The 25389-nt window shown below is 51.3% G+C and overlaps 3 protein-coding genes across 19 annotated transcripts in view; 1 reads left to right on the top strand and 2 right to left on the bottom strand.

Moving 5' to 3' along the window:
- Positions 1-448: 448 nt before the first annotated feature.
- Positions 449-1881, bottom strand: Tssk2 (testis specific serine kinase 2). The gene has a single exon (XM_006983534.4). The coding sequence runs from the start codon at positions 1734-1736 to the stop codon at positions 660-662; it is 1077 nt and encodes a 358-aa protein (XP_006983596.2). The 5' UTR covers positions 1737-1881; the 3' UTR covers positions 449-659.
- A 31-nt stretch (positions 1882-1912) lies between these two features.
- Positions 1913-25389, top strand: part of Dgcr2 (DiGeorge syndrome critical region gene 2) — a 77013-nt gene continuing 53536 nt past the window's right edge. For 2 of the 17 annotated variants that reach the window (XM_076548433.1, XM_076548432.1), the window contains exon 1: positions 6490-6625. Coding sequence is in view for 2 of the 17 variants with exons in the window: in XM_006983532.4 (XP_006983594.1) it covers positions 8626-8704 (79 nt within the window). In the remaining 15 variants the exon portion in view is untranslated. Of the gene's footprint in view, positions 3136-3679; positions 3798-4117; positions 4171-6489; positions 6626-8365; positions 8705-25389 lie in introns of those variants that run through there. The other 15 variants (XM_076548440.1, XM_076548434.1, XM_076548438.1 and 12 more) reach the window with 15 other exon arrangements.
- Tssk1b (testis specific serine kinase 1B) lies at positions 4991-6296 on the bottom strand. The gene has a single exon (XM_006983533.4). It carries the CDS (start codon positions 6294-6296, stop codon positions 5196-5198), a length of 1101 nt encoding a protein of 366 aa, XP_006983595.2. The 3' UTR covers positions 4991-5195.

Genomic DNA, 25389 nt, shown 5'->3' with positions numbered 1-25389 from the left:
TTCGGGAGGGGTGGTAACCAGGAAATGACACTGAGGGATGCTGGGGGTTGCGGCACCGCAGCTCTACAGGTTGGGGAAGACAGCAACAAGCTGTCAGTGGGGTCACCTGGGAATGCTGAGGGTGAGGCTTGAGCAGCACAGCTCGCTAATTTTGATCGCCTCTTCGGGGTTAATGGATGCTGACCTGGGTAAGGACAAGACAGGGCCAGGATAGCTTGTATTGCATTAGATGAGGGAGAAGCATGGAGCTGTCCACGCCTGGAAGCCTTGGGGGTGGGAGAGGGCCAGAGGCTGACAAGTGTGAGCCTGGCAAGAGGACTATGACAGAGGTCCTCTCCACCACAGGCCTCACTGAGTCTGCCTGGGCCTGAGTTCCTGGACCCCTATGCTGGAGATCCCCGCGCTGGATGAGTCCTAGAGAAAAAGACTCCCCACTGGGCACTCTCAATGCTTGTATACACTTTGTGGTTTATTTGGTGGTCAGTATTAATGTCTTTGCTACTAAGTGGAAGAAAGCTAATAGAACGTAATCAAAATAGTGGTTTAATTGACGGATTTTACTAGTTCCTTGCGCCTGTGCCTTCTTCAGCTCCTACCTGCCTATTTAGCTTATGTGAGTGCAAACTGCACACCATGACCCCCCAGGGCCCGCTCCACCACTAGGTACTTGCTTTCCCCACCTCAGCTCCAGAGATGTGATGGTCTTTAGCTCTGGACGTCTCAGCCAGCCTCTCCTCCATCCTGTCTTCATTCTCGGGTGCCACCATCATCCGGTGCTGGGGTTTGGCCCCCAGTTTGTGGTCAGGCCGGTGTTCAGGTCTTGAGCCTGGTCGAGTATCCAACTTGCACTCAGCTCGATACTTGCCCTCCCCCTCCCTCTTGAAGGAAGCAGAAGACATGGCTTTGGGCTTGGGGGGCTGTAGCCATGAGTGGCTGAGGATCTCATCAATGTGTAGCCGCCGGTTGACATCTGGCTGTAGGATGCGGTAGATGAGGTCCTTGCACTCACCAGTCAGGTTCTTGGAGCGTGGGAAGTCCACTCGGTGCTCCTTCTGGATGCGCAGCATCTTTTTGATGTCAGAGTCATCATAGGGCATGGAGCCACAGACCATGATGTAGAGGATCACACCCAGGCTCCAGATGTCATACACCTTGGGCTGGTAGGGGATGCCCTGCAGAACCTCGGGGGCCGCATAAGCCGCTGACCCACAGAAGGTTTTGCTGAGGACGATGCGCCCACTCCCGTCCCGCAGGCAGCGCTTGGAGAAGCCGAAGTCAGACAGCTTGATGTTGAAGTCCTTGTCAAGCAGAAGGTTCTCGCACTTGAGGTCTCGGTGGACAACGTCCAGATCATGGCAGTACTTGACGGCCGAGGAGAGCTGGCGGAACATCTTACGTGCCACGTCCTCATGCAGGGCTCCTCTGCACTTGATGAACTCGAGGAGGTCGCCCTGGACGCCCAGCTCCATGACAATGTAGATGCGCCCATCAGAGGTCTCAAAGATCTCGTAGGTCTTAATGATGGAACGGTGGTTGACGGTCGCCAGGATGTCCATCTCCCTAGGAAGGAATCTCTCCACAAAGTCAGTGGGTGTTTTCTTGCGGTCTATGATCTTGACTGCCACGTTGAACTTGAGGCGCTCAGAGTAGGCAGATTTGACTTTTGCATAGGAGCCCTTGCCCAGATTGATTCCTACGATGTAACCCTTCTTCCTTAGGACCGCGGCATCGTCCATGGTGCCAGGAGCGGCCGATGCCGCCGCCCTCTACATCCCCTCCCGACACGGGCCAGCAGGCATTGTCCTCATTCCCTCTGTGGGGAGGCGTCTGGTTGGGCTGGCCTGGACTTGGAGGAGTGGAACGCTCAGCATTGTCACCAAGTGACCAGCGAATGAAGTCATAAAGCCAGGCTGCTGGGAGTGGGGACCAGGCTGTGGGCAATGGGGCCCCTGCAAGCCAGGAAGGCCTAGAAGGAGCACCCCCTCCCCGCCCACTGGAATGAAGCTGGCATTCAGGCCTGTGGTAACCCTCCCTGGCCCTGTTTCTTGCTGTGGCTTCACTGTCACCAGTGAGGCCCCAAGGGAGGTGATCTAGGTCCATCCCCAAGCCTGTTTCCTTATCAGGCCTTGGGAACTGGTCCTGTGTGTTCCTCATTTCACTAGAGCCGATTCCCTGCCCTTTCTTTGGGGTTTGAAGAAAAGCTCCTGTGAGCTTGTGACCCTGGAATCAATGGAAGCTGCCCAGGTCCAGTCAGTCCAGTGGTGGTCCCAGTCTGCTGGATGAGAGCAGTTCCATGTGTGGAGTCAGGAGCTGGCAAGGGTCTTTGGGCAGAGTGGGCAGATGAGCCACAAACCTGGTGAATGGGTGTGTGTGTGGATGGGAGGGTAGGTAGTGCTAGGGGATGTCCTGAGGGTCCAGGGTAGGCAGGTGCATGTTCAGTGGCGTGGGGCAGGTGTGGAGGACAGATACAAAAGTTGGTAAGATAACCAAGCAAGCAACCACTGAGAATGACTAAGTCAGGAAAGAAGAGAATGTCAGGAGCTGTTCTCTAAATGATGGGCAGGCCCTATACAACCCAGGTCATTTGTCTCATAACGGTTGCTGTTAAAGAAGCCAATTGGCTTTGAGATGCATATGGAGGCCCAGGGCCTTGGACCAGAGCAGGCCTCTGATGGTCTAGGGTGGAGGAGTTGGGAACAGCCAGCCTGGGCCTCTCCTGGGAGGAGGGGACTGTGTTGGGCCTGGTGCTGGATGGCCCAGGGATTGATGGCCCTTAGCATTCTCCATAACAGCAAGCTTCGGAGGGGAGGGGTGGGGCTCAGTGTGCCCCCACCTTGGGTCTGTGAGTGGGGAGCAGGGATTGCATGAAGCACTGCAGCACTGCTCACCGTTTGCATGCCGCTCTGTCTTGTATTTTGTGCATGAATGTTCGTTTTGCAAAAGTGGCATCTTGTATAATCTTGGCTCCTTTAGAAGTCCTGTGTTCATTTTCACATCTCCCAGGAGTCTTACGCTTACAGTGAGCTGCCAAGACGTGATCCAAGGATGCAGTGTTCAGAGGGAAAGCTCTAAGAAGGCCTGTTCCTAGTGGGGGAGGCGGGACAGAGGCTTCCAAGAGGAAGTGACACAACCCAGGTACAGAGGGGCCACCAGGGAGACAAGAGGGAAAAGATGATGTGGGGAACAAGAATACACACAGATGCCACCTTGAAGTCCTGGTCCTAAAGCCCGAGTGCCACTCCAGATGGCTGAGTCAGGTTCAGCAGCCCACATGAAGGGTCCTGCAGGATAAGGTCACGTGAGGAGGACTGGGCTCAGTCACGTGCAAACACTACTCGGGGCGCTGTGCTGCTGTGCTCTGTGGTGGGAACCCACCTTCTCTGAGCTATTTCCACACCTGTAATGCACATAGCAGGAGCTCTTGCATCTCTTCCCTACCCCCACCGTCTCCTACTTAAATGGCAAGTAGCTTCAGGGCTTGTTGGTGTCTTCTGTCCCCCAAATCATAGGAAGACTACAGAGATGAGAGGGGAGGAGCCTACACCTCCCAGGGCACCCTCCACCACCCAGCCCCACATGTCCCAGAGCCTTCGGCCCCATCCAAGTTTCTTCATGGGGCTTCTCCAGTGTCGCTCAGGGTCAGCACTGTGCCTCAACCCTGTCTACTTGGTCCTCACAGGCAAAATTCACAGAGGCGGGCTACAGAGCGTTGCTTGGTCCCAGGAGGCTTTGAAGAAGACGAAGTCCCTTGGCTGAGCCCAGGGACATGGGCATAGTCTTCAGAGGTGAATTGGCAAGTATGCTTATGGCACATGTGTTGGGGTGCAGGGATGAGGGGGTGTGGATGGGCAGATCAGAAGCTAGCATGGAAATCCTTTCTGAGGGTGGTAGGAGGTAACCTAGGTGTAGCTGTGAACACTGGGAGATGACAGATGGAACAGCAGACAGTGAGGTCACGGTAGGCTGGGTGTGGTGTGGGACGCAGGAAGAACAGGAACTCACTGGACCCCAGTTCTCCAGGGTAAATTGGCATTGGTGTCTTCCCAAGGTAGAGAAGAGGTGAGGGCAGGGTTGAGATGAGTCTAAATGTTCTCATTTTTATGCATTAAACCCTTAGACCTCCATGAGTTGCCAAGAGTGAGGTGAAGAAAAAGGGGCCACAACAGCAAGGTGAGGACTGCTTGGGACATGGTGTCCGCAAGGCAAGCGGCACATGGCAGCCAGTGGTGCCAGATGCAGGCCACACCCCTGTGGAATACCAGTGGCTGCCTCCCTTGCCTATAGGGTTCAGACATGCTGCCAGTTTTGCTTTGCCAAGGTCAGCTTCCAGCTCTGACTGAGGAGCTCTTCCATCTCCTCTGGAACTGATTGAGATTGGGAGAGAATGGGATGCAGCCGAAGCTATACAGGGCTGTGGGACATTCTTGGGGTAACTAGTGGAGCCCCCTACTTCTGGGCTGAGAAATGGTGGCGTGGAGCAACTAAGGGCATAGTTGAGAACTGGGTGCCAGCTGGACATGGAGGGACATGTGCCTTGATGGGCAGAGCTGAAACACCAGCTGCCAAGCAATTTGGGGAGCCCAAAAGGTACTATGGGGGTCGACCTGCCTTCCGTAGTCTTCCCCCGGCCCCCACAGGCAGGTTTGTGCAGCCAGAAGCCCTGGGGTAGTGGTGAATCGCCTGCCTAGACCCTGAGCTCCTTCCTGAGCAGCAGGTGCAAGCTCTCCGGTGCCAGAGAGGGCCCTGGCTCCCGGCCCTTCCTCCACAGGCAGCCCTGTCCATCTCTGCACTGCTCGGCTCCCCTCCAGAAGTTGTGTCTTCCTCACTTAGTTATCCTCCCTGGCCTCTCTCTGCCCCTCTTAAATCCTCCCAACCAGCCTCTGTCTGCTGCTGCTAACTCAACCATGGCCTGAGGATACAGTCTGGGCTGGGGGGGGCGGTGTGGGAATGGATTTCCTTATGAATGAGGAAGCCAAGGGGAGCCCAGGACCAGGGTCTGCACCAATATAGTGATTTATTGCTTCTTTAGCCATGTTGAGTTACCAAGTTCAAAGGCGGGAGAAGAAAGTGACGAAAATAGCAGCTCATCCGGGACTGTCTTCCTTCTCTCTCTCGTCCCTTGACTTCTAGGCTCAGGCTTCAAGCCATGAGCTCTGCCTCATTCCCTGCTGGCCCCCTGGGCTGCAAGAGGCTCACTAGGTATGTGTCTCTGGAGGCTGTTGGGGGTGCCCTTCCTCTGTCTCCCTGTTCAGTTCAGTGTTAAGGCCCAGGGTCTCTGACTGCTTGGCCACTTGCACAACATCTTCCTGGAGTTTTGTCTCAGGTTGGGCCTCGGGCCGTGCCTCTTCCCTAGGCTCCAACTTGGTGGCAGACTTCTTATCGGCACCAGTGGGTTCAGGGGTCCATGGGGGCTCAGTGGCCCGGGAGCTTTCTCCCTCTTTGTTGATGGCTGCAGAGGACAGACCTCGTGCCTTGGGCTGCACCCAGCAGTGGCTGAGGATCTCATCAATGTGCAGCCGCCGGTTGACATCTGGCTGTAACATTCGGTAGATGAGGTCCTTGCACTCACCAGTCAGGTGTTTGGAGCGTGGAAAGTTGACGCGGTGCTCTTTCTGGATGCGTAGCATCTTTTTGATGTTGGAGTCGTCATAGGGCATGGAGCCACAGACCATGATGTAGAGGATCACACCCAGGCTCCAGATGTCATACACCTTGGGCTGGTAGGGGATGCCCTGCAGAACCTCGGGGGCCGCATAAGCCGCTGACCCACAGAAGGTCTTGCTTAATGTCAGTCGACCACTATCGTCCCGCAGGCAGCGCTTGGAGAAGCCGAAGTCAGACAGCTTGATGTTGAAGTCCTTGTCAAGCAGAAGGTTCTCGCACTTGAGGTCTCGGTGGACAACGTCCAGATCATGGCAGTACTTGATGGCCGAGGAGAGCTGGTGGAATTTCTTACGAGCATCGTCCTCTTGCAGGGCTCCCCTGGTCTTGATGAACTCGAGGAGGTCGCCCTGGACCCCAAGCTCCATGACAATGTAGACCTTGCCATCTGATGTCTCAAAGATCTCATAGGTCTTGACAATGGAGCGGTGGTTTAGCATGGCCAGGATCTCAATCTCCCGAGGAAGGAATTTCTCCAGGAAGTCCGTGGGGGCTTTCTTGCGATCGATGATCTTGACCGCCACGTTGAACTTTAGGCGCTCAGAGTAAGCGGATTTGACTTTGGCATATGAGCCCTCTCCCAAGTTTATCCCCATGATGTAGCCTCGTCGCTTGAGGACGGCAGCGTCATCCATGGTGCCGGGAGTGCCCAGTGCCTCTGAGGCTGCCCTCTACATCCCTGCCAGACATGGGCCAGCAGCGTCCTCATTTACACTGTGGACAGAGAGTCCTCTGAGCTGGCCAGGCCCGCTGTCCCTGCCTCCTAAGAGGCCAAGAGTCTAGCATGGAACATTCAGCACTGTCTCCGGGGGTGACTTCAGTGGGTGAAGTCACAAAGGAGTAGTGCCCTGGGGGAAATGAGGCTATTACCTGAGCCACTTGGACTTGGAACCTAGAAGGTCTGCCAGTGTACTGGAGCAGACTAAAAGTGAACAAAATGGCTTCACGTTTGGCTCCACCTCAGGTAAGAGAGGCTTATGGGACACAAAGGTCTGCCCATGTTTCTAAACCTAAAAACTGAACTGCTGTATAGCGGCATGGCTCACTGCTGCAAACCAGGTCAGTTCAGGGGATCCAGGGTGGGTGGTCCTATCAGCCAAGGGTTCCAGCAGGAAACAGAAGATAGACTCAATTAAGGATGATCAGAAGGAATCTCGATAAAGGGGTGCATCACAAAGGTGGGAGCAAAATGTAGGGAACCCTGTAGGTAATGCAGTTCCCTAAGGCAGGGGAAGGGAATGGAGAGGGCCACCCCTCCGCAGGCCAGTGATAAGGAAGCCATTCGTGACCCCCACCCCTCAGCTCTTGATCCTGTCTCCACAGGCAACCCTCAGTGGCACAGAGCAGGGCTGAGAAGGGTGAGGGTTCATCTTTACTCAGGCCCTTTGCCTCCTCTGGCTAACTCTGTGTTTCACTGTGGGGTTCAGCTGGACTTTTCACTTCTTGTGCTGCTCTTTTCTCACCCTAACCTCTCCTGGTCTCCTAACAGTGGTGCTGCAGGTGGCCACTTGGCAGGGATTCTGCACTTGACTGTGAGTTCCCTCCTAAGGACCTGCCCAGCTCATGGCTGGCTGGGCTCCCGGGCAGATTTGGAGTGGGGGTTGGTGTAGGGGCAGAAGGCTGGACCTGGATCTTGTACTGAGTGCTGGGAATGTGCCACCAGGACTGTGCAAGTCCCAAGGGCAGTGCTGGATAGGTATCTTTGCCTCTGCCAGCAAGGGCTCTCCCTCTGTTGTGACAAGACCTGTGTCCAACATCTGCCCTGGGGCCAGGACCTATGGAAGTTGGAATATCTGATGGTTTGACCTAGTCTTGGGTTTGAACTTGCCTTTATCCACCTCTAAGGAGTTAGCGTCTGTCACTCACATGGCTCCAGGTATTACAGATTGGAATCCTGGGACTCGGTGGAGGGCACTAAAGTGAGTTAGGTACACGCCCTTCCCCAGAGCTGGGCCTGTACACAGGTGGTGGTCCTTCCCCCGGAGCAGACTGCTTTACCATCTGCGGTCTCTCACTTTCATGCTGTTCATGAGGGGAGGTGTGAGGTCAGCACGTGGAGCCCTGTTTCCAGACTTTAGCCTCGTCTCTGCCTGGCCTTTCTCCTTCATGGTATAGGTAGGACCTCCCCGAGATCTGGTCCAGAGGATCTGGGCTTGTCTGTTATTCTCTCTGACATCCCTCAGGCCATTTGCTCCTCTGTTGAAACCGTTTTGTGTTCCTTCCCCATTCTCAGAGCCTGCCAGCCCTCTAGATTTCTTCATTTTTATCACAGAGGTTCGGCCTTTAGAAGACTGCTTTAGAGTGTATGTTGGGCACTGGGACAGACCTGGGCTGCCAGGAGTGAAGATCATTCAGGTCCTACGCTGCCTCCTCAATTCTCTAATCCCAGGTTCCCACTCTTACCCCCTCCAGACCCGGGTCCCGTACACTGCTGGTCCTCGTGATCCTAACCAGCACTAGGGACCCCTTTGGCCACCTCGCCGCCAAGGCTCAGTCCCCCGAGCCCCGCCTCTCGGCTCAGCCAATGGCACGCCTCATTTCCTATCGGCCCGCCCCCAGACCCCGCCCACTGCCGCCCAGCCCCTTGGCCTGGCCTCTTTCCGGCCCTCCTGCTCAGGCCCCGCCCCTCGTCCGGAGCGTGCCCGTCCGGCCTTCCCTCCGCCCCCCCAGCGCCCGGCTCGGCGTTCATTGGCTAGTGCGGGCTGGGGGCGGGGTCGCGCGGGCCCGAGCAGGACGGCCGCCATCTTGCGCGAGCCGGAATCGCGTCCCGCTGCTGCGGCCTGGAGTGCGCGCGAGTCGGCGGCGTCCCCGTGCAGCTGCCCCGCGTCGCCGCGGCCCAGCCGGACCCCTCGCCCGCCACCTCTCTGTCCCCGGCCGGAGTCCGGCTTCACGCCCTCCTCCGGGCCAGGTCCGGCCTCCCCGCGGGGTCACGCCGCTGCCCCGGGGACGATGAACGGAGGATAAATGGTGCCCAAGGCAGACAGCGGCGCCTTCCTGCTGCTCTTCCTGCTGGTTCTCACCGTCACCGAGCCGCTGCGGCCAGGTGCGCGGCGCCGGGGGTGGGGGCGCGGCCGGGGGTGGGGCCGGGGACGTCCTTCCACCCGCGGCCGCCGCGCCTCGGCAGGGCACCGGCGAGGCCTGGCCGCGGGCGGGCCTCTCGGCCCCTGCCCGGGCACAAGTTGGAGTGTCCCTGGGTTCGGAGCCTCGAGGTGTCGCCTTCGCACCCACGGCTGTCGAGCACCGCGTGCTCTGGGAGCCGCTGGCCGGGAGCGTCTGCTGGGCTGAGTGGAGGTCGGGGGGCCGAGAGCAGCTTGGGGAGGCACCTGGTGCCCCAACTGTCCGCCCAGCCGTGGCTTTGTGCCAGAGTTTCAGTTCTGGACAGCGGTGGCTGGTGCCTTGTCGCCTCTTAATGAAACGCTGCATCACACAAGTCTAGCCCGGCCCCGCGGAGGTTCTGGGAGAAAACCAAACCCCGTGTGCAGGGGACAGAGTCCTCTCAGTGGTGCCCAGCACTTACTGCTGTGTGTGTGATAGGATTAAATACTTTAGGTTCTCTCCTGGAGTTTTGTGTGTGGTGGAGAAACTCAGGTCACTTTTTTTTTTTTTTTTGGTCTATGTTGATACTCGGGAACTGCACCAAGAAAACCTAACTGCTCCCCACACTCCAAAGCAGGGTTGATTTTCTCTCCATCAGGCACAAGAGTGCCCATACAGCCTCATTGTTACTTTAGGGAATCTGCCAGAAGTTGTAGAAATAGGGGTGTCTGTGAACTTTTGGGTGAAAAGAGGTGCTTTAATAGATGTATTCTGCGTCGGTAGGACTTAGCTCTGTACCAGTGCAGTGGCAAGTAGAGTTCTTACTGTTTTTCGTGGAGGATGGTTCCCATGAAGGAATGCCCAAGGCAAGTTTCCTGTGGGTGACATCATGGCTGGGTGTCAGCAGGTGGGTGCACCCGCAGCAGTGTCCTAGCCTGTAACATTGCAATGCTTGGCGTTGTGCCTCTGTCGCATGTGGAGATGTCTGCCTGAGCCCCCGTGACCGAGACCCTAGGCCAACACTCAGCTGAAGAGAGTGCTTCCCTGTTCTCCATGAGCGGAACTCAGTTCAGCCTGCTGCTCTGCACAGTGAACTGACTAAAGCAGCCTACTGGAGATGGTGCTCTGGCCAGGTAATGGTTTTGTGGTTCTTGTGATTGAAATCTTGGTAAACACGTATACATCTGTATAGAGTGAATTGCCATCCCTTTCTGTGTCCAGGGTCCCGGATTTGCAGATGAGGTCTCTAGGCCTGAAAATGGAGCCCTGCCGGCCCTCCTGCTTTGTGCCTCTTGTTCCAGGGCCAGCGTCTGCCTAGATCACAGAGGCGACCGATGTCCCTAACCTTTTTTCTCCTGCCAGTCTGTTCACATAGCCTGCCAGCTGGCTGAGTGCAGTTGATAAAGGATATGTGAATTCTTGCTGCCTGCCCATCACTAGATAAAATGAAATGCAGAGAAGAAGGCCCTCTCTTTAGAAGTATTGAAAAAGAGAGCAAATGTGAATTCTTCAGTGTATTCCTGTATGTTGAGCATCCCTGAGTGTGGGAACCCAGAGCAGATGACAGAGGCCATCCATCCGTTGGTACATGTGCAGCAAGCGAGGGTCTCACTGGAGCCCTCTTGCAGTCTGAAGGGGACATGTAGTGCAGAGGCTCCAATAGAGGGGGTACCGTGATCTGGAATCTATGGCTTTCTGGGCTGGAACTTGGCAGCAGCCCCCAGTGCTGTCTTAAGTTGTCCAGTAAAACCCTGAGAGCTCTAATGTACCCCGTGTCTCTGTACACGTTCTTCCTGTCTGTCCTGGGGGTGCTGGGCAGAGTCTTGGCTGGTTTTGCAAGAGGAAGGTCCTTTGGTGGTCTCGATTGGCTTGCTTTCTGTCAAGGTCCTAGGTCTGATCCATACACGGGTGTGAGGAGGATCTAGTTAGTTCTCTTAGGAGGGAGGCAGAGGGCTGTCTTCTTCCTCCTGCCCAGCGTTATTTGTGAGGAAGAGCCAGGGTATTGTGGGTTTCTGTAGTACAGGCGAGGCCTTTCAGAGATAGGTGGGGAGGCAGTGTGTGGAGCAGGGCTTGACTTGTCAAAACTTCTTTTTCTACTTTGTTTTTATAGTGCTGCCTAGTGAATTAGGGCCTTGTGCATGCTAGGCAAGAACTCTGTCACTGAGCTACACCTGCAGCCCCCATATTTCTTTTAAAATGATCTTGGTTGTTTGAAGATGTTACATGTCAGATACTGTTGTAGCATTAATGTTTGTGTTAACTTTCATTGGTTTCTGGAACTGTTACAAGCCCACTTTTATAGAGAGAAACTAAAATAGAGAACTCTCATAAAGCTGTGACCCAGGTGAAATGTTACCCAAGGAGCCTGGCCGCTTTGGTCATTATGCACCTTTGTCTGGATCCTTGTCCATCCTGGCTTTTGTGTCCAGTTTGCACCGCAGAAAGACCTCATGTTACGCTGTTAATTGGTTGGTTGGTTGGTTGGTTGGTTTTTCTCGACAAGGTTTCTCTGTGTAGCCCTGACTCTCCTGGAATGTACTCTGTAGACCAGGCTGACCTCAAACTCAGAAAGATCTGTCTGCCTCTGCCTCCTTAGTGCTGGGATTAAAGGCATGTGCTACCACACCTGGTTTATAAATTGATTTTTTTTTTTAACTCTAGATGTGAAACTTCTGGCTGCCTTTGTCTTCTGATGGGTCTCAGAGGTCCTTTAGGTGATGGTACCAAACTTCTTGCCATCTTAGTACTCTGCTCCGATTATTCCCCTTTTTTGTGGTTGGCCAATGTATTAAGGCCTCTCAATTTGGGGGAAAGAGGGGTTTGGACCTTTGAAGTAGCTATGACAAGCAGCGGGGGTGGTACAGGGGGCAGGAGGGCTATGAGAGCCACTGCTGGCTTTTTCCCCCCACTGTAAGGAGTGCAGCATTAACTGCTCACCCTAACACTGTTGAAGCTCTCACTGGGAAAGAAAATCATGCCACAGTTTCAGCCGTAGCTTTCTCCAGTGTGACTCTTGCCTCCCCAGCAGGGCCACATCCCTTCCTGCCTGGCAGGCCCCATAAGAAGCTTGGGCCCTTTGGGCAGTAGTAGGATGAGTAGTTATCTTCCTTGTATTCCAGCTGTGCTGCTTCCAGCTGTGAGTGACCTTAAGTCACTTGCCTCTCCTTGCTAGCTTTGCAGCTGGAATGGAAGCTTGGGTGAGCTGGCTCCTAGTTCAGGGTTGTTGAACCTCTGGAGTCCAGCGTACCCGGTGGAGCAGGCCTAGCCAATAATGAGTCAAAGGGACAGAAACTCAGACACAGCTAGATAGTTGAGGCTCTCTGGCCTTGACAGGTGTGTGTGTGTGTGCGTGTGCATGTGCACGTGTGCGTGTGCGAGTCCTAAGTTTCGTGTGTTTTCCTCTAGAGCCTAGTCCCATCATGACACTTTGTAGTAGCACATGTGACTTCTGAGTTAACAGTTTCATTTCTGATTGGAGAAATAGTGCTTTCCAACTTGACTAGCTAGTGGACTGCCCTTCATTTGAAGAGGAAATCTTTTAGTGCTAGGCATGGTGGTGCACACCTGCAGTCCTAGTCCTTGGGGTGGAGGCAGGAGGACCAGGAGAGCAAAACCAGCTGGGTTCCTTGAGACCCTGAAAAAAAGAATGAAAGAGAAAATCATTTCAAAATCATGGAAAAGTTATGAAAAAAGCAAAGCCCTGTATATACTTATGTCATAGCAACATTCTGAAACACGTAAGTGCCCCACTTCCCTGCTGGGGAACTTACTTCGGAATAAGTTGCATCCTTGTGTCGTGGCCCTTTACCCCTGATCACATGGACCATTTCAGGGAACAGGAGGTGGCTTCTGTTTAGCACAACCTTGCTCTGCTCACTTGCACCCGCTTTGTGCCATGTCAAGTACATAGGCCCCTAAGGCACAGGAAGCCTGGGGTTAAAGTTGACATGGTGGGCAAGTAGGCATCAGCGTGTGAGTGAGTGCATGCTCTCTGGAGTGCTTATCCCAGTGAGTGCTTCTGGATAGACACGAAGATGTGCTGAAGATAGGTTTTGCCTTTTCTGTTGTCTTCCCTGGCCTAGTTCATAGACCCTTTCCTCTTAGCAGTGGTGAGAGGTGGTCTGGATACCATGTAGTGTCCTACGGTGAGGGCCGATTCTCTGTCTGCAGGTGGGCTCTCGTAGCCATAGCAAGGGATCCAGCTGTATGTCCTGTCTTCTTGGATGACAGTGATCCAGTAGTTGATTTTTATCCCTGCTGGGATGAACCTTTGACTGTTGGAGAGTTCTTTTGCCTCCTCTGGACCTTCGGTAGGTTTTTGATTCTGAAATGTTGATGCCCATATTTGGGATCCAGGAAAGAGCCCGTGACTAAGCCTATGTCTTCTTGGTGTACAGCTCTGTCCTCTGTTTGTCCATCGCCTGTGTTTATGTGTGCTGAGGACATCGTGACCTTTGGTTTTCCTCCCAGCCTGCAGAACAGATTGGTAACCTGCAAAGCCCCGTTTGGAGTCCCAGACAACCGAACAGAGTGATGCCTGGGTTTAGAGTGTGGCTATCTGTGACAGCTGTGGTTTTGTTTCTGGTTTGACTTACCAGCTGTCTCGGAAAGTTTAGTGGAAGCTGGTCACATTTTGTCACGGCAGCCTTGGTAGGACAAGCCCAGGCTGGAGGTAAGCGGCTTGGAGGCCTGCGGTCGTGGTGCAGTGGCTGTGGACATAGATGTCTTTGTGCTTCGGTGTAGGAGAGAGAAGTGGAGCTGTGACTTTACGGAGCTGTCGGTCAGAAGAGGATTAGAAGTTGTTCGAGTTTGCTTTCTGCTGCTGTGGTAAATACCACAGCCATTGCAGCTTGGGCAAGAAAGAGTTTATTCCTTTAGTCCATCATGAAGGGAAGTCAGGGCAGGAACCTGGAGGCAGGAGCTGACTTGCTCCCCCAACTTCCTTATAACCTAGACCCACCTGCCTTAGGGATGGCACTGCCCACAGTGGGCTGGTCTCGCCTGCATCAATTAGCAATCAAGAAAATGCCTGCAGACCTGCCCACAGGCCAGTTTGATGGAGGAAATTCCCTGGTGTGCCAAGTTAATGAAACTATGACAAGTTATACAAAGGCCCTTTTCTCATCCAGTCAATGGCAGGTGATGTAGTGATTCAAGGCCATGTACCCCAAAGCCACATTGCTGGGGTCAAGGTTGTACATAGTGCTTTTGTGTTCTCTCTCTCTTTCCTCTCGACTACTTTTGTGACTCAACTTCCTCCCTTTGAATATAAACATCATAATATGGCTTCACAGAGATGTAAGGATTAAAATGGGTAAGGAAATATTCCAAAAAGTGTCTGATATAAAGCAAATGCTTTAGACAGATTATCTCCTGGTGTTTGCACAGGCATACTTTTTTTAAAGATTTATTTATTTATTATGTACACAGTGTGCTGTTTGTATGTGTGTCTGCACACCAGAAGAGGGCACCAGATCTCATTATAGATGGTTGTGAGCCACCATGTGGTTACTGGGAATTGAACTCAGACCTCTGGAAGAGCAGCCAGTGCTCTTAACCTCTGAGCCATCTCTCCAGCCCGCACAGGCAGATTTGAAGGAGTCTAGAGAACCCTGAAGTCCCTGAGCCTGATGGTATACACGTGTGTGCAGGTCAGCAGGGCCTCCCCCAGGAGGCACCAGAACTCAGGGTAGTGGTTTTAAACCATGCCACACACACAGCATCTTCTGCAGGATTTTCTTAGCTGTCACACTTTTTGTTTTCAAATTGTATTTGTATTGTATTATGTTTTTACATTTATTTTCATTATTTTTGAGAATTTCATGCATGAATACTGTATTTATATCATTTCTACCCCACTCTCTTCCCTCAATTCCTGTGTCCCCACTTCAAATTCATGACCCCCTTTTCTTTATTACTGTTACATATATTATATATGCATGTGTATACATAAATACAACCTTCCGGGTCCATTTAGTGTTGCCTCCTATGTATGTGTATAGGTATATACCTCAGTCTGACTGCTTGGGATTGAATAACCTCTCAGGGGGTTCTTCCCCTAGAAAAGAAGAATGATTTTCTTTCTCTTAGCTTCTTTGCCTGTAGCTCTTCCTCTAGGTATGGGGCCTTGTGAAACTTCCCTCATACATATCTGATGTCACTTGGTATTGTCTTTGTGCAGATCTTGTTTGAGCAACCATATTGTGAAGATTTCATGGGTACAGCTCCCTGTCATAGAAGATGTGAACATCCTGGTCCTCTGCTGCTTAAAGTCTTTTTTGCCTCCTCTCCTTTAGGGTCCATACCTCTTGTTTGTTTGTTTGTTTGTTTGTTTTTAAGATTCATTTATTTACTACATATACAGTGTTCTGTTTGCATGTCCCTGCAGGCCAGAAGAGGGTGCCAGATCTCATTACAGATGGTTGTGAGCCACCATGCGGGTGCTGGGAATTGAACTCAGGACCTCTGGAAGAACAGTCAGTGTTCTTAACCGCTGAGCCATTTCTCCAGCCCGGGTCCATACCTCTTTTGCAGCGTTCCCTGAGCCTTAACTGTAGGAGTTGTGTATCAGATAGGGATGGACCTCCCCCCCCCAGCCTTGGACCACTTGTTGTCTGCATTTTGACCAGTTGTGGTTTTCTGTGATGGTGCTGCGGAAAGAAGCTGCTTTGAGAGGGCCGAGAACGTCTCTGTGGACATAAGGGTAGGTGTGTAGAGGGCCGAGAGCGTCTCTGTGGACATAAGGGTAGGTGTGTAGAGGGCCGAGAGCGTCTCTGTGGACATAAGGGTAGGTATGTAGAGGGCCGAGAACGTCTCTGTGGACATAAGGATAGGTATGTAGAGGGCCGAGAACGTCTCTGTGGACATAAGGGTAGGTATGTAGAGGGCCGAGAACGTCTCTGTGGACATAAGGGTAGGTATGTAGAGGGCCGAGAACGTCTCTGTGGACATAAGGGTAGGTATGTAGAGGGCCGAGAACGTCTCTGTGGACATAAGGGTAGGTATGTAGAGGGCCGAGAACGTCTCTGTGGACATAAGGGTAGGTGTGTAGAGGGCCGAGAGCGTCTCTGTGGACATAAGGATAGGTATTTAGAGGGCCGAGAGCGTCTCTGTGGACATAAGGGTAGGTGTGTAGAGGGCCGAGAGCGTCTCTGTGGACATAAGGGTAGGTATGTAGAGGGCCGAGAACGTCTCTGTGGACATAAGGATAGGTATGTAGAGGGCCGAGAACGTCTCTGTGGACATAAGGGTAGGTATGTAGAGGGCCGAGAACGTCTCTGTGGACATAAGGGTAGGTATGTAGAGGGCCGAGAACGTCTCTGTGGACATAAGGGTAGGTATGTAGAGGGCCGAGAACGTCTCTGTGGACATAAGGGTAGGTATGTAGAGGGCCGAGAACGTCTCTGTGGACATAAGGGTAGGTGTGTAGAGGGCCGAGAGCGTCTCTGTGGACATAAGGATAGGTATTTAGAGGGCCGAGAACGTCTCTGTGGACATAAGGGTAGGTATGTAGAGGGCCGAGAACGTCTCTGTGGACATAAGGGTAGGTATGTAGAGGGCCGAGAACGTCTCTGGACATAAGGGTAGGTATGTAGAGGGCCGAGAAGGTCTCTGTGGACATAAGGGTAGGTATGTAGAGGGCCGAGAACGTCTCTGTGGACATAAGGATAGGTATGTAGAGGGCCGAGAGCGTCTCTGTGGACATAAGGGTAGGTATGTAGAGGGCCGAGAGCGTCTCTGTGGACATAAGGGTAGGTATGTAGAGGGCCGAGAGCGTCTCTGTGGACATAAGGGTAGGTATGTAGAGGGCCGAGAGCGTCTCTGTGGACATAAGGGTAGGTGTGTAGAGGGCCGAGAGCGTCTCTGTGGACATAAGGATAGGTATTTAGAGGGCCGAGAACGTCTCTGTGGACATAAGGGTAGGTATGTAGAGGGCCGAGAACGTCTCTGTGGACATAAGGGTAGGTATGTAGAGGGCCGAGAACGTCTCTGGACATAAGGGTAGGTATGTAGAGGGCCGAGAAGGTCTCTGTGGACATAAGGGTAGGTATGTAGAGGGCCGAGAACGTCTCTGTGGACATAAGGATAGGTATGTAGAGGGCCGAGAGCGTCTCTGTGGACATAAGGGTAGGTATGTAGAGGGCCGAGAGCGTCTCTGTGGACATAAGGGTAGGTGTGTAGAGGGCCGAGAGCGTCTCTGTGGACATAAGGGTAGGTGTGTAGAGGGCCGAGAGCGTCTCTGTGGACATAAGGGTAGGTGTGTAGAGGGCCGAGAGCGTCTCTGTGGACATAAGGATAGGTATGTAGAGGGCCGAGAACGTCTCTGTGGACATAAGGATAGGTATGTAGAGGGCCGAGAACGTCTCTGTGGACATAAGGGTAGGTATGTAGAGGGCCGAGAACGTCTCTGTGGACATAAGGGTAGGTATGTAGAGGGCCGAGAACGTCTCTGTGGACATAAGGGTAGGTATGTAGAGGGCCGAGAACGTCTCTGTGGACATAAGGGTAGGTATGTAGAGGGCCGAGAACGTCTCTGTGGACATAAGGGTAGGTATGTAGAGGGCCGAGAACGTCTCTGTGGACATAAGGGTAGGTATGTAGAGGGCCGAGAACGTCTCTGTGGACATAAGGGTAGGTATGTAGAGGGCCGAGAACGTCTCTGTGGACATAAGGGTAGGTATGTAGAGGGCCGAGAACGTCTCTGTGGACATAAGGGTAGGTATGTAGAGGGCCGAGAACGTCTCTGTGGACATAAGGGTAGGTATGTAGAGGATCGAGAACGTCTCTGTGGACATAAGGGTAGGTATGTAGAGGGCCGAGAACGTCTCTGTGGACATAAGGGTAGGTATGTAGAGGATCGAGAACGTCTCTGTGGACATAAGGATAGGTATGTAGAGGGCCGAGAACGTCTCTGTGGACATAAGGATAGGTATTTAGAGGGCCGAGAACGTCTCTGTGGACATAAGGATAGGTATGTAGAGGGCCGAGAGCGTCTCTGTGGACATAAGGGTAGGTATGTAGAGGGCCGAGAACGTCTCTGTGGACATAAGGGTAGGTATGTAGAATGCAGTTGGGAATTATACTGGTTTAGGAAAATGGCAGTAGATGGTTCATCTTTAGCAGTGGTTCTCAGCCTGTGGGTCATGACCCCATAGGGTCACATCAGAGATCCTGCATGTCAGATATTTACATTGTGATTCACAACAGTAGCAAAATTGCAGTTATGAAGTAACAACAAAATAATTCTATGGTGGGGGTCGGCACAACAGGAGACCTGTTAAAGGGTCGTGGCATGAGGAAGGCTGAGACCCACTATTCTTAAGGGTCCATGAACTCGCCTGCTGTGGGTAGTTGCCCTGGGTAGTAAGCTCAGTTTATAGAACTGGGCATCAATTCCTTCAGTCCAGCTAAACAGCCTTTGGTTACCTCCAGGATGCAAGTGCCACCACTATTGCACCCTTGGGACTCGCTTGCCATGCTGGTCACTCCTGTGTCCCACAGGCTTCGCAGCTGGGTAGGTCTGTTGACTGCTTTTCTCCCTTGGCAGCTTGCCTAGCTCCTTTGAATAGTGTGGTGCTAGTCCCCAGGGAGGAGGCTGCCAGGTCAGTTCCAGCTCCGTCTCTCTACTGTATGGGTCCAGAATATATGGTGTCTTCAGCAGTTGGGTCTTACCTTCAAGTTCTGGGGGTGGGGTAGCCAAGGGCAACAGCAGTAGCCTGTGTTGTTTTAGAAGTCTCTTCAACTCCCCTGACCAACAGTTTGGTTGGTCATGCCTGGTACTAAGGTTTTTGCTAGTCTGTGGCTCTTGGGAGAAGCATTATCCCTCCAAGTAGTATAAACTCATTTGATTTATAGAATATACACACACATATTTTTAAGTAAGCACGATAGATAGATAGATAGATAGATAGATAGATAGATAGATAGATAGATAGATAGATAGATAGATAGATGAATCTCTCTATAGCCCTGGCTGTCTTGGAACTCATGTGTAGACCAGCCTGGCCTCAAACGTACAGAGATCTATTCCTTGCCTTTGCCTCCCAGTGCTGGGATTAAAGGAGTTTGCCACTATATCTAGCTTATCCTTAGTGTTCTTTATTTCCTCCTCCCTCTCCTTCCCCAGATAAGGCCCCTCCCGTTTTTCCCATGTTCCCTTCATGGTACCTGGGTGTTACTATTCCTTTCCCAACCCCCACCCCCAATCCCGTCCCTTCCTTCTTTCTGTAGTGACTCCAGGTTATACATCTACATCTAAAAATTCAGAGCTAGGATCCATAAATAAGAGGAAACAGAGCCGCTACACTCTACACAATGCCAGGATTGTTAGCAGTGACAGGTTTTACTAGTTGAAACATTCATGTGTTCTCTGTACCTGGACAGGCACAATGATTGCTCTTCCAGAGGACCTGGGTTCAATTCCCAGCATCCACATAGTAGCTCATATCTGTCTGTAACTTCAGTTCTAGGACTTATGACACCCTCACACAGGCATACATGCAGACTAAATACCAAGGAACATAAAATAAAAAAACAAATTATGTATTTTTAAGAAGAAGCCCATTTATTTTAAAAAAAAAAAAAAAGGAAATCAGTTATGGAACAAATGCACAAATGAAAAAATTTTTTAAAAAATGCACAAATGGCTATTTATATTTTAACATAGAGGACAGTAGTTCCTTTAGCCAGATTGCCGTGTAGCTGCCTTGCGGGGGGGGGGGGGGGGGGGGCAAGGAGGATGGGGTTCTTGTAGCCGTTGTATAGGAACATGAGGTGGGTGAGGGAAGGGGCACAGCCGGCTGCCGGGCCTCATGTTTGGTGGAGCGTGCTCCTTGGGTATTAGCTGTGCTGACAGGCAAGAAGTGAGGGCCTCTTGCCAGTGTGGATCCTTCCTGGAGCTTCCCAGCCTCTCAGCCTAGGGTAGAGGCGGGGTCTCCCAGAGAGAGGGAGTTAGCCTTGGCATCTGGACTTGGGGACAGAGTTGACTCAACATGAGCTTTTCCTGGGCAGCTTGTTGTCTGTCGTCTTCAGCTATGGGGCAGGACAAGGTGGGTTAGCTGACTTGAGAGTGCGCCCAGGCAGATCCAGCTTGCTCTTATTCCCTGGAGAACCTGCTTTAGGAGTTCATAGCTATACTTTGTGTGTGTGGTGAACAGGTGGGAAGGGATCGACCTTAGCTGTCAATCCTCAGGCACCACCATCTGGTGTGTGTGTGTGTGTGTGTGTGTGTGTGTGTGTGTGTGTGTGTGTGTGTGTGTGTGTGTGTGTGTTCCTATGTGTATCTGTGTTTATGGGCACATGTGCACGTGTGTGCATTGCAGACTAGAGATCAACTCTGAGTATTCCTCAATTCATTCTCCATCTTAGGGTTTGAAGCAAGGTCTCTCGCTGTCTTTGGAGCTTGTGGATTTGGCTAGATTGGTTGGCTAGCAAGTCCCACAGATTTTCCTGTCTTCTCCTCTCTCGTGCTAGGACTAGGCACGCGCTGCCACACCAGTCTTTAAATAGGTGCTGGGACCGAGTCAGGCTTCAGGTTTGCACCAAAAGCTGTTTCTTGACTGAGCTGTTTCCCCAGCCCCAAACTGGTTTCTGTTTTCGTTTTTGTTCTTTAACTGGCCTGGGATTTGATCCATTAGGCCAGCCAGGATCACCTGCTCTGCACTGAGGTTACCAGCCTGCACTACCAGAGCTGGTTTTATTTGTGTGTGTGTCTGTACACAGGTATCCATGGAGACTAGAAGAGGGTGTCACTTAGATTTTAATTAGAAGCAGAAACAGGACACTCAGGACCAGCATGTTGGGGACATGCTTTGCCTCCTGCTTCCCAATTCCAAAATCCAGGGAGAGTTCTGGGTAGTTGAGGAACCACGCGCAGAATCCTTGTTGAGACCCTTCAGTGTCTGTGGTTTCCAGGGTGCGGGCACTTTACAGCTCTTTGGCCTGGGTGGCCTACTCAGGGCAGTCAGTGGCTTCTGCCTGTGACCTCACCACACTGTCTTTGTCATCAAAGGGACGCCTGTGTTGCATGCATTTCCAGAAGCTTGGGAGGCTTGCCTACAATTTTAACCTTGCTGTCACCTTTGGTGTGTTCTTTGTGGATTCTGAGCCATGTGTTTATATTAACTCTTAAGACATTTTCATGAAAGTAAAGGGTCATCTGGGCTGTGGTGGCGCTGGCCTTTAATCCCAGCATTTGGGAGGCAGAGGCAGGTGGATCTCTGAGAGTTCAAGGCTAGCCTGGGCTACCAAGTGAGTTCCAGAACAGCTAGGGCTACACAGAGAAACCCTTTCTCAGCGAGGAAGTGGGTTGGGGGAGACAAACAGACAAAAAGGGTCAGAAAAAGGTGCTTTACTCAACACCCAGAAGAGTCAGGCAGGCTCATGAGTTCCAGGCTAGCCTAGGCTACATAGTGAGTGAGACTGTCCCTGAAAACAAGGTGAGGGCCTGGAGTTGGCTCAATTGATGAGATGCTTGCTAAGCAAGTTTGAGGACCTGCATTTGATCCCTAGCAACCAGATGAAAGATAGGAGCAGCAGCATGGGCCTCTGAAAAGAGAAGAAAGGGGATCCTGAGTTCACTTGCCTGCTCATCTTGCTGAATTGATGAGCTTCGGGTCCGTAAGAGTCCCTGTCTCAAAGGGGAAGAAGGTGAGAACAGCGGAGCAAAACACCCAACACAACACTTGTTGTGACCTTTGCGTGAGTCTTTATGTACACACACACACACACACACACAGTGTTGGGGGTGTGTCTAAAAAATAGTATGTGAGTGTGTGGAGCTTAGCTTTGGGAGTCAGTTCTCTCCGTCTACCTTGTTTTGTTTTTGAGACAGGGTCTCACTGTGTAGCCTAGGAGGCCTGGAACTCACTATGTAGTGGGTCTTGTGCTGGATATGTGCCTCTACCTTGTTTTTGAGGGAGGGCCTCTCTTCTAGAGTTCTTGTGTGATCCAGTTCTCCTGTCTCTGCCTCCCATCTTGCCCCTAGCATGCTGGGGTTACAGATGCAGGCCTCTCTATGCAGCTGTTTTCACATGTGTTCCAGGGGCCAAGCTCGGGTTATCAGGCTTGTGTCCCAAGAGTTTTGTTGTTTTATTTTTTCCTTGCTGAGCCATGCCTAAGAAAGGTATTTTAAAAGGAAATAGGTCTAGTAACTAAAGGTAAAACTCGGTTAAAAACAAAAAGTAACTATAAAGATGATTAGAACACAAAAATGACATAAAATTGTAGCTGAATGCTGTTAGATGTTTCTCCTTCCCAGTGCAGCGTGAGGTGGGTTAGTCCTGTTGTACAGACAGGCGGAGTCTAGGAGAGGAGAGGACTTGTTCAAGGTCACAGAGCTCCACAGCTGCAGTTTATGAAGTAGAGCTAGCATTGGGAGTCTGGGCAGCTTGACCGTAACACACCGATATGTGCAGTTTTAGTGGGTGTCTGAGTTCTGTTGCTGTGAAGAGACACTATGACCACAGCAGCTCTTAAAAAGGAAAACACTGAGTTGGAGCTGGCTTACAGTTCAGAGGTTTATAAATGCCCACTATCACGGTGGGAACATGGCGGCATGCGGGCAGACACAGTGCTGGAGAAGGAGCTGAGGCTTGGCCCTCTGGATCCGAAGGCAGCAGGAAGTGACAGTGAGCCACTGGGCCTGGCTTGAGCTTCTGAAATCTCAAAGCCCGCCCCCCAGTGACACTCTTCTCCCACAAGGAGTTCCTACTAATAATGTCACTCCTTATGGCCTATGGGGGCCGATTTTATTCAGACCGCCACAGTGGGTCTGCTTCCCTCTGTTTCTTGTCTTCTACCTCTTTACTTTGAGTCTCAGCTCCCCATTTATTTTCTCCCCTGACTGTGGCCACCATCACCACAGTCCTACCTTGCTGTCCTTACTGTTGTTCCCTTTTGCTGCTGTGCCCAGCACTACCAGCGGGAACTAAGCACATCCCTCTCACTTGTCTTGCAGCTGTCTTGGGCCTCAATGCTAGTGTCGTTGTCTCTAAGCCTCCACACCATGTTTGAGCAGCCCACACTCTGCTGAGCACTTGGGGTGCGCAGCCTGGATAACCGGAAATGATGACATTTCTTTTCAGATGGAGTTTCCGGTGTGTTGAATCTTGTGCTTGATTTAAGATTCCAAAGGAGTATACGAAATGATGCTCTTAGGCTGTATTACCTTTGAACCCTCCCCAGAGATATCAGAGCTCTGTGGTGATTGAAGTGCATGATAGTGTTCAGATGTGGGGCGGGAGGGGGTGTGGTGGGGAGATGGGGTAAAGCTGCCCATTGCTGCTTGGCCTTAGATCTTTTTGCATGCCTCAGAACTCTACTCCATCTTTGCTTCAGAATGGCCTTGTTTAATATTGCCCTTAGGTGGGCCTGGAGTGTAGCTCAGACATGTAGAGCACTAACATGTATAGAGTCTAACATATATAAGACCCTGACTTGTACCCTCTACTACCAGGGAGGAGGGAAAATTTTGTTGGAGGTTAGCCTGGGCTACAAAGCCAGACACCTCAACAAAAATTTACCTATAGGACTTTGAAATCTTCCCATATTTTGCATGTGCAGGTAACTTCTCTGCCATTCCATTTGGAAAATTGATCCTCAAGAGGGATGTGGAAACCTCATCCTTTTTCTCTAATATGGATAGTACTTAAGAAGTACTTTAGACAGTTGCTTTTTCTCTTGGGCCACCAACCAGCTCCCAAATCATGATATGGAGACTTATTGTTAGTTATAAATGCTCGGTCTAGCTTAGGCTCATTTCTGGCTAGCTCTTTTAACTTAAATTAACCTGTTTCTCTTTATCTACCTTTTGCCCTGGGGATTTTTTTTATCATCTTTCTTTCTGTATATCTTACTTTCCTGCTGTCTCTGTGTCTGTCTGTCTAGCAGCTGCCTGGCTTCTGGCCCCAATCATGTCCCTCTTTCTCCTCGTTCTCTTCTTCCCTTCTCTCTCATTCTTTTTTTTTTTTTTTTTAAAGATTTATTTATTTATTATATATACAGTGTTCTGCTTGCATGTATGCCTGCAAGCCAGAAGAGGGCACCAGATCTCATTACAGATGGTTGTGAGCCACCATGTGGTTGCTGGGAATTGAACTCAGGACCTCTGGAAGGACAGTCAGTGCTCTTAACCACTGAACCACCTCTCCAGCCTCTCTCTCATTCTTTTCAAGCCTAGATTTCTCCTCCTATTCTCTCTTCCTGCCAGCCCCACCTTGTCCCCTCCTGCCTAGCTATGGACCCAATCAGCTCTTTATTAGACCAATCAGGTACCTTAGGCAGGCAAGGTGAAACAAATGTAACACATCTTTACATAGTAAATATTCCACAGCATAAACAAATGTAACACATCTTCACATAGTAAATATTCTGCCACATAAACAAATGTAACACATCTTTACATAGTAAATATTCTGCCACATAAACAAATGTAACACATCTTTACATAATTAAACAAATGCAGCATGAATAAATGTAACACACCTTCACATAGTTAAATATTCTGTAGCATGAATAAATGTAACACATCTTTGTTCACGGCAACAAATATATATTCCACAACAAATAATCCGCAAAAATTCCACAGCAGCAAAGTTTAGTTTTCTTTTTAATTTTATTACATTTATGTGTGTGTGCATGCGTGCTTACAACTGTTTGGAGTGAAAGTTAGTTCTCACCTTCCACTATATTGGTCTTAGGAATTGAAGTCAGGTCCTCGGGCTTAGTATAAAGTACCCTTACCCACTGAGCCACTTTGCCAGTCCTAAGGGTAAGTTTTCTTGAGATAGTCTCAAACTCAACTGTGTAGCTGTGGTGGTCTGAATGAGAGAGGCCCCCAGAGGATCATATGTTTGCATGCTTGGTCCCTAGTTGCTAGAACTGTTTTGGAAGGATTAGGAGGTGTGGCCTTGTTGAAGGAGGTGTGTTACTGGGCGTGGCTTTGAGGTTTCAGAAGCCTATGCTACCGCCTCCTGTGTGGTCTCAACATGTAAACTCTCAGCTACAGCTGCAGCACCATGCCTGCCTGCTGCCAATGCTCCCCGCCATGGTGGTCAAGAGCAGCTCAAGCTGTAATCCCCCAATAAACGTTTGTGTAAGTTGCCTTGGTCATGGTGTCTCTTCACTAAGACACCTGACCAGATGGCCGCCGAGTTGACGGAGCTTCAGGTTCAGTTAGGTGCTGGCAGCCCTAAACAGTGGAGACCCAGGGTGTGCTGTGCTCTGTGAATCCCTGGACTTAACTCCCTTCTGCTTATGGGACCTTCTCAGAGCATCTGCCTCTTCAGGGTCATTGCTAGCAACAGAACACTTGAAGTGTCAGTAATAAGCACTGCTTGAGGGGGTTCTTCTGGGGCTCACGACTGCCAGGAGCAGGACCTAACAGGTACGGTCATTGTCACATAGTCTGGAGCAGAGGCCTGTCTTTTGAGGGGTGTCTGGTGCCTCTCTCTGTACTGATCTCCGCATACACTGTTCCGAGAAGGAGGAATCTTATTGTACACATCTCAGTCCCACTCGTTGCACAGTGTATTAGCAGTCATTCTCCAGATACCGAGGGTTGCCACGGTATCTGTGACCCTGTCAGGATCTGTAAGGGAAATTACGTGCTTCGTAATACTGCCATGTTTGTCTGCCCCTCTCATCTTACCACGTGGAAACACATGAGTGTTTCCAGAGCCTACATGAGATGAT

Source organism: Peromyscus maniculatus, chromosome 12 (assembly GCF_049852395.1).
Source record: "Peromyscus maniculatus bairdii isolate BWxNUB_F1_BW_parent chromosome 12, HU_Pman_BW_mat_3.1, whole genome shotgun sequence".
Taxonomy (NCBI): domain Eukaryota; kingdom Metazoa; phylum Chordata; class Mammalia; order Rodentia; family Cricetidae; genus Peromyscus; species Peromyscus maniculatus.
The sequence above is the reverse complement of the archived record's forward strand: the minus strand, read 5'-3'. Positions and strand labels throughout refer to the sequence as shown.